This window comes from Lactuca serriola, chromosome 2 (genome assembly GCF_051521515.1).
Source record: "Lactuca serriola cultivar US96UC23 chromosome 2, Lser_US96UC23_V15, whole genome shotgun sequence".
NCBI classification, from domain to species: Eukaryota; Viridiplantae; Streptophyta; class Magnoliopsida; order Asterales; family Asteraceae; genus Lactuca; species Lactuca serriola.
Window position 1 is genome coordinate 36,796,112 of NC_136409.1, and position 8,760 is coordinate 36,804,871.

Sequence of the window (8,760 nt, forward strand, 5' to 3'; positions counted from 1 at the left end):
TACAATAGTTGCTAGAAATATTTGAACCTAACACACACACACTCTCTCTCTCTCTCTCTCTCTATATATATATATATATATATATATATATATATATATATATATATCACTCATACACACATCATTATTTGTTTAATGTAAAATTATATTAAAAATTCAAACGTCAAATATTCTCCAATACGTGTATAATATATTTATATTGAAATAAAAACATATATTATTTCAACCAAATACAAAAGTGACGCTACTTTATACACGCCAATTTCCGTATAATGAAATCTAAAGTACGTTAAAGAATTTGTCTTTTCTGTGGAGAGGTGATGTATAAAAGTTAACTACCAATTCTTTAATACAACTCTCTCTTGTCTTTGATCTTGAAAGTGTGAGTTCGTTTTCGTGTGTCTATACTCTTTCTCTTCTCTCTGTGTCTCTGTTCACAAGAAACTTATTTAAAACTTCAAAGCTGCAAATGTAATCACCCCATATAACCCAAGTGTGTGACAGCAGGTTCAGATTTTAGCATGCACTCCCTTTTCTTTCTTCCTTTCTGCTTTCCCAAACATATTTTATTTTAAAATAAACACACTTCTGTGTGTTTTTTTTGTTTGTTTGTGGAGTGAAGAGAGAGAGATGAAGAACGGAAATCAGTATTATGACCACTTTCACAGAAAGGTGATTGCTTTTCCATGGAGGTCCCTATAAACACTCATACACACAGAGCACTCCTATATGCCTTGGTAGGCGTGCTTTGATGCAAAAAAAAAATCAAGCCTTTTTCTTTTCTTTTGTTCTTTCTTTCTTTTTTTACTGTTGTTGTTTTGATTACAAGATTAGCCCCACTTTATGTTTGCAGGTTTATGTTTCTTGGTTGTGCGTTTTTGAGGCATGCTCTGTGTGTCTTTGGATTGTATTCTAGATTCCTCTGTGTTTGCCCCCTAAATTAGACATTAGATTCCTTTCGTTTCTTTTGTTTTCTTTCGTTGGTTTCTATGAAATGTGATTTGTTCTTTTTGTTTTTGGCTAATTTGTTTACGTTTTGACCTTCGTTGGTGGGGTTTCTTGGTTTCTTCGAGTGAAAAAAAACGAGATTTCTATCAATTTTTCGTCAATTTCGTGTCAAGATTGGATCTTTATGATATGGGTTTTCGAGTTTTCGATTTATTCGTTTGATTATGAAGAGACCCTTATTTTGTTCTTGAAAGTTGTAGTATGGCTGCCATTGAAGAGAAGCTCAATTCATCAGGTGTAAACAGTGGGTCACACAGTTTACTTGAAGAGATGAAATTGTTGAAGGAAATGCAGGACCATTCTGGTTAGTTTTTCTTTACCTTTTTCCCAAATATTATTTCGCATACCAAAAACCTTCCATTTTTGTTCGCATTTCGTAAGATTTGGAAACTAGACTCATATCCAAAAGTATTTTGCTAAAAAAACGATCTTTTTTAGGTTGTTTCTTCCGGAGTTTTTGGATTATTTGTTTATATAAATATAAATTTTCTTTTAAAAAATTTCAGCGATAAAGAAGCCAATAAATTCAGAGCTGTGGCATGCATGTGCTGGACCATTAGTTACTCTTCCACAGGTTGGAAGCCTTGTTTATTACTTCCCACAAGGACATAGCGAACAGGTTTGATTCCTCATAATCTTTTATTTTTTGGGTTAATTTCTTTTTAATTAACCTTGTTTTTCAAAGAAAATGATACGTTATAATCTTAATTTCAACTTTTTATAGTTTTAAAGAGTTAAAGTCAACCATTTTGCTTGAATTGAAATCTTGAATCTAACTCATGTTGTTTTCGCATCATGTCCTACATGTATATTATGAGTTAGTATTATGAGGCTATTTTGGTTTAAATTTATTTATGGAATATGTGGTCCCTTGAAATTTGGAAAAGTGAGGGATCTAGATTTATGCAAATTTTTTTGGCTAAATGCAAGAAATACAACACTTTCTATATGTTTTATTATAACAATCCTACGTTCATTTATCACTTTACATTTAACGTTTTCCTTAATAAAGCTTTGTATTATGAAAAAAAACCCCCCACTATATAAATGATTCTAAAGGTCAATAATGAGATGACAATAATAACAAAATTAAAAAGGGGCTAACAAGCTACTCCTCAAACGAGTTAATTCCGAAATTGGATATATTTTTAAAGTTAATAAGAAAAAAAAAGAAAATATGATACTGTAACCAAAAGAAATGGTAATAAAATGCTATAATAAATGAGCGTAAGTTATTACTTCTTACATTTTCTTTTTTAAATTTTCAAAACATTTGAAGTTTTTAGGGTAGACACATGTTGTACAATGCTATAAAAAAATTGAAGTACAATGTTTTAAAAGAAAAAGAAAAAGAAAAAGAAAATATACTATTATAATAGATAAATAAACAAAATATGTTACTGTTTCTCGCATTTAAGTATTTTTAATAGTGCACATAACAACTTTTTATTATTTTTTTTGAAATTTTTTTTTTTTTTATCAGGTAGCAGTTTCAACAAATAGAACAGCAACATCACAAGTTCCAAATTATCCGAATCTTCCCTCTCAGCTATTGTGCCAAGTTTTAAATGCTACATTACATGTATTACTATTCCCCCTTAATTATCTCTCATCAAACTATATATTTTAAAAACATTTTTACCCTTTCTTTATGCTTTCCTTAATTCTCTTTTGTCTATTTTGGTCATTTAAATAGGCAGATAAAGATACCGATGAGATCTATGCCCAAATGAGCCTTCGACCAGTGAACTCAGTGAGTCATTATAGCATTTTATTTACTTGTGTATCATATAACTACTACTATTTTTTTTTCTTTCTATTACAATATTGTAATTGTACTTTGAAAAAACTAAACATCTATATCATTTTTTTTTTCTAATTTGGATGTTATATTTTGAAAAGTGTATCAATGTATAGATGTTACACTTACATTGCTATATAATGTGGTAGATTTTTCAAATTTGTAATTGGAGAAAGAAAAGGTAAATGTTATAATAAACATGTAAATTAAATTAGGTTGCTATTTTTCGCATTTAATCCTTTCATCTCCCTCTAGACATGTTAAATTTTTATTATGGATTAATCTCATAAAAGACCTTATATTTTGTGTTTTTTCCGGATTAAACCTTAACTTTATTTTTTTCCTTGAAAAAGACCTTGCATTTTTTCATTTTTTTCGATTTGCCACTTTAGTCTTTTTCTTCTGGAAAATGTGAGGGTTTTTTTTCGGGAAAAAAAGACAAAGTTGAGGGTCTTTTTCGAAAAAAATGAAAAAATAGGTCTTTTCAGGAAAAAAAATAAAGTTGAGGATTAATCCAGAAACAAACACAAAATATAAGGTCTTTTATGAGATGTAAATACCATCATACTTGACACCTCTCATTCAAAATATAGTATTTGTTTTACATTGATACAAAAAAGTCAACTAGGGTGGTTTAAAAAGTCAAATAACTCTAAATTCCAAAATAACAATGCACATTACAAACTACAAATGCCTTAATAAGAACTTCTTTTTAAAACTACAATGTTGCAATAGAAAGAAACAAAATTGGGATACCATAATACAAAAATAAATGAAAGTAAATTGCTATATCTTTCACTAAACCTTTTCTTTTATAAACATAATCATCAAAATTGGAAGTTTGAGAATAAATTTTGTGTGAAAATAAACTTTGGAATCAGGAAAAAGATGTTCTTCCAATTCCAGACTTTGGAATAAAACCAAGTAGACATCCGAGTGAATTCTTTTGCAAGACTTTGACACCAAGTGATACAAGCACACATGGTGGCTTTTCTGTACCCCGTAGGGCAGCAGAAAAACTCTTTCCACAATTGGTAATAATTTTTTTATTAAATACACTTTGTAAAATAAAAAAAAATAAATATATATTTAAAACCATTTTTTTCTTTCAGGATTTTTCGATGCAACCTCCAACTCAAGAGCTTATTGTTCGAGATTTGCATGATAATACATGGACATTTCGTCATATATACCGCGGTGAGCATTTTATTTTTGTCTTTCGTCAAGGGTAGTTTTGTCATTCACAAAATCTATTTACATGAAATGTCTAAAATACCCTCCATGATTTTATATGCAGGGCAGCCAAAACGACACTTACTGACTACGGGGTGGAGTATGTTTGTTGGTGCAAAAAGGCTTAAAGCTGGTGATGCGGTTTTATTTATAAGGTACGATTTCTTTCTATTTATAGTCTCTTCACATGTCTAAAATATCATATGATAATGTTGACGTAAGGGTAAATGAGTAATTTTAGGCCTTGTTTCATTTTTTTTCGATTTGCTACACTAATGTTTTTTTAAAAGAGTTGAACTCGAGTAAGGCCTTGTTTCTTGTCCATTTAATATTGTTTGGATAAATAAAATCTAAATAATATTTAAGAAAATGACAACACTTTGTAAAAAATAGAAGTAAAAAAGTAAGGGCAAATTTGTAATTATTTTAATGTTGTAGGGATGAGAAGTCACAATTATTGTTGGGAGTGAGGAGAGCGAACCGCCAACAAACTTCGTTACCGTCATCGGTTTTATCCGCCGACAGTATGCACATCGGAGTCCTTGCAGCCGCCGCTCATGCCGCCGCTAATAGGAGTCCCTTTACAATTTTCTACAATCCTAGGTAAAATGTTTTATTTATATAATTAAAATTTAAAACATGAAAATATTTAATTTAAAAATGTCTTATATATTTTTCTATTTTATTTAGGGCATGCCCTTCGGAATTCGTGATTCCATTGGTGAGATACCGGAAGTCGGTCTTTGGGACACAACTGTCTGTCGGTATGAGGTTTGGAATGATGTTTGAAACGGAGGAATCAGGAAAACGCCGGTATGTGGATAAAGTTAATGTTTATTATTTTTTTGGAAAGTGAACTGATTCGTACACCATAATTTTTTTTTCCAAAGATAACAATTTGTGCATTAAAATATTTTATCGTACAACTTTATAAAGCATGAATTGTTGTGTATGGAGAAAAATTGTTTTGTACGAATCACTTCCCTTTTCGAAATGGTATAGAGTATAGAAATGATTTTTTTTTCTTCCTAATTATCTTCCTATCCATGTGAAATGATGATAATTGTTTAAAAATATTATTACTTTTATTAATTAAGTAATCTTATTCTTAATGAAGATATATGGGCACAATTGTTGGGATAAGTGATGTGGATCCATTAAGATGGCCCGGATCTAAGTGGCATAATCTCCAGGTAATTAATGAACGCGTTTTTTTGGTTATAACATGAATGAAATAATGTATGGATAATTAAGGTAGTGTTTGGTATGATGGAATCAAAGAAGGAATGGAATTGGTCATTCCATTAGAAAGGAAAATAAACTACATTTGTTTTGTCTAGTGTTTTTTTGTCCACTCCATTGAACGGAATACAAAAATGTAATATAGCCTTTATTATTTACTTAAGTTTTTAATCACAAAAAAAAAAAGATGTTTACTAATTTATTGAAAAATAATTTTAATTTTCTTGTTCATGTTATGAAATCAGGTTGAGTGGGATGAGCCAGGTTGTGGTGATAAACAAAGCCGAGTGAGTCCATGGGACATTGAAGCACCAGAAAGTCTCTTCATTTTCCCTTCTCTAACTTCAAGTCTCAAAAGACCTTTCAATTCCGCTTTTCTAGGTGAAATTCCATTCCTTTTGTCATATTTACCTTTTTGCCCTTGTCCTATCATAAATATTTTTAGTGACATTTTTTGTAAATGTAATTAGGAGCACAAACCGAATGGGACAATATGGTAACCCGACCATTCATGCGGGCCCCGGAAACAATAAACGGAAACTTTTCAAACCCTTCAATGTCTAGCTTATGGTCAGAACAACTCGTCAAAATGTTAATGAAACCACAAACCAATCACAATACGCCACCTGTGATTCAAGATACTTTCACCACTAATCGCCCACAATTTCACCTCATTCAACCCAACACCACCACCACCATAACCGCCGCCTCACCACCACAATCCACCCAAAATCTCTCCGGCGACCACCAATCCGATCAGAAACCACCGATAACAGTCACTTCCGACACAATAAAACCAGAATCAAAACCAATGTCCCCGTTTCTCAATCAATTATCCCCGTTTGACTCGAGCGTACTTCATGGCCAACAATTCGATTCCCCCCAAATCGATTCTTCAAGTCTTAACGGGTTATTCCCGTACCCGGACACAAACGTATTGAACCCGTATCAATCTCTCGGATCCGAAACGTGGGACCCACAACCCAACAACACTTCACGATCTTTCTTCCAACAAAACACGGGACCCACGAATTACGGTTTCAAAGATTTATCCGATGAAAATCAAACCCACAACAATGTCTACAATTGTATCAATTTCGAGGGTAGTAATGGCGGATCCACGGTGGTTGACCCATCGGTATCGAGTACTGTTTTAGACGAGTTTTGTAATTTGAAAGATATCGAGTTTCAAAACCCGTCTAATTATTTAGTGAGTAATAATAATTTTAGTTCTAGCCAAGATGTTCAATCGCAAATTACTTCTGCTAGTCTTGTGGATTCTCAAGCTTATTCTATGCAAGAATTACCCGATAATTCGGGTGGGGCGTCTTCTAGTAATGGGGAATTCGATGATTCCGGTGGACTTTTGCAGAATAATTCGTGGCAACAAGTTGCAGTTCCTACACGTGTACGCACGTATACCAAGGTTAGAACTTTTGTTACTTTCGATTACAACATTGTTTTTGAGACAAATATATTGTAATTATGATCCAATTTAACGACTTTTGTTTTCCATTTCTTGTGGTGTTAAAGATTCAGAAAGCAGGATCAGTTGGGAGGTCTATTGATGTGTCGAGTTTCAAGAACTATGATGAACTTTGTTGTGAAATTGAAAAGATGTTTGGACTCGAGGGATTGCTTAATGATTCCCGAGGATCAGGTTGGAAGTTAGTGTATGTAGATTTCGAGAATGATGTTCTTCTTGTTGGAGATGATCCATGGGAGTAAGTTCCTTCTTTAACAATACGACATAGTTTACCAAAAGTCAACAAGTTTAAATCGATGCCTTTAAAAGGTGTTTAAAGGGTTAACATTGTGGTGTAAAATGCAGGGAATTTGTGGGGTGTGTGCGATGTATAAGGATTCTTTCGCCTTCTGAAGTTCAACAGATGGGTGAAGAGGGAATGCAGCTTCTCAACAGCAATGCAGCATTGCAGGCTGGGATTAATGGTGGGTCAGGGTCGGACAATGGTGCGCGTACTTGGGTGGGACCCACATGATCCGATGGGATCTTAGCAAATCATGAACCGGTTGTAGTGACCAGATGAGAGTTAGCAAGATTCTTGGTTTGATTTGTGGTTTGTAGAGATGAAGTGAGTGACAAATTAGTGAAGGAACAAACAACCGATTGTAGCTTTATGAGATGTTTAAAGGATTGTAAACATTTAAAATGCTATATGAATTAAGGATTGTCAGATTTATCTAAATCTCCCCATTCAAAATGAAACTATGTTTATGCTTTCTCATGAATATGCATGCATGGCAGAAGAGTGGAATAGTGAGATTAATTTAATATGCTTAAAAGACGGTTTAATACGGGCTCGGCTTGTTTAAATTCAAAGGGGGCTCGTTTCAAGCTTAATTTTCAAAGCTCGAGTTTAGTTTGTGGAGGATTTAAAGCGTTCGAGCTCGGTCCACTTGTTTGCCAGACGAGTATAAATGAGCCTAAGCTTGACTCAAGCTTGTGTTGGTTAATAGTCAAATATTAAAGCTCGTTTGTGTTTTTAAATTCGTTTATCATTATTTGATTTTTAATATTTAATATTGAATTATTTAATAATATTTTAATATATCAAATTAAAATTAAAATTATATTATATAAATATGCATCGGCTTGTTTAGGTCCCGAGCCGATATTGGAGGATAAAACTTGGGTCTGGTCTCTTAAAAAGTAAACGAGTAGGAAACTGAACTCTTGAGCATGTTTAACACGAGTTCGAGTTGAGCTTTTTACGAGTCCATTATAAATAGTTTGATTTATTTACAACCTACATATGCTCAATAGAGCTAATACGACATGGCTACTTTCCATGTCGTATTAGAAGAGAATTGGAATAGATATTGTAATATCGTGAAACCATATTAAGAAATAGTGAAGGACAGGATTAAGCGGGAGACTTGATGTGCATTGTGATACTACAAAATTGGGAAAAATAATTTAATCTAATCGAAATATGGACATGGTAGCACATATGTAAAGCATACTCCCTATACTATTAGCATGCACAGCATACACTAACCACAATATATTTATGAATATGGGTGTTTTAGTGAAGATACCAATCTGTCATGTGAAGTACATGTTGGGTAATAACATTAAACTCAATCCTTGTGTGTGTGTATATATATATATATATATATATATATATATATATATATATATATATATATATATATATATATATATATATATATATATATATATATTTGCTAACTTTCCATTCCCAAATCTGTTTTGATGTTGGATAAAGTGGAATCGATAACTTAAAGTTTTTTTTTTTTGTAGGATAAAGTTGGAAGAGCATCAATGGAAGCTAAGAATACCATTGTGATTGGAAGAGCATCAATGGAAGCTAAGAATACCATTGTGATTATGAAGAGATACCATTGTGATTTACATTGTCCCATGCAAAAATATGAGTAGAGTGTTGCTTTTAATCTTAAGTTTTATTGTTGATAAAGGTTGAACCATTTAA

The 8,760-nt window shown here is 32.4% G+C and overlaps 1 protein-coding gene across 2 annotated transcripts; it reads left to right on the forward strand.

The window, feature by feature from the left end:
• The first annotated feature begins 363 nt into the window (after window positions 1–363).
• Window positions 364–7,491, forward strand: MP (Transcriptional factor B3 family protein / auxin-responsive factor AUX/IAA-like protein). Of its 2 annotated transcripts, XM_079023879.1 has the most exons (15): window positions 365–672; window positions 1,209–1,312; window positions 1,515–1,627; window positions 2,492–2,590; window positions 2,705–2,761; window positions 3,691–3,843; window positions 3,922–4,006; window positions 4,107–4,197; window positions 4,481–4,645; window positions 4,733–4,855; window positions 5,160–5,235; window positions 5,530–5,665; window positions 5,755–6,710; window positions 6,818–7,008; window positions 7,116–7,491. In XM_079023879.1, exons 1-15 carry the CDS (start codon window positions 653–655, stop codon window positions 7,282–7,284), a joined length of 2,538 nt encoding a protein of 845 aa, XP_078880005.1. In that variant the 5' UTR covers window positions 365–652; the 3' UTR covers window positions 7,285–7,491. The 2 variants fall into 2 exon arrangements, with proteins under 2 accessions (XP_078880004.1, XP_078880005.1); XM_079023878.1 differs by having other exon boundaries at window positions 364–672; window positions 3,691–4,006.
• Window positions 7,492–8,760: the final 1,269 nt, after the last annotated feature.

Excerpts from the sequence above, each read along its gene's own strand:
- MP (XM_079023878.1), top strand. The coding sequence starts at position 653 with ATGACCACTTTCACAGAAAG. Across the intron at positions 1,313-1,514 it reads GGAAATGCAGGACCATTCTG|CGATAAAGAAGCCAATAAAT; the intron begins GTTAGTTTTTCT and ends AAAAAATTTCAG. Across the intron at positions 4,198-4,480 it reads GATGCGGTTTTATTTATAAG|GGATGAGAAGTCACAATTAT; the intron begins GTACGATTTCTT and ends TTAATGTTGTAG.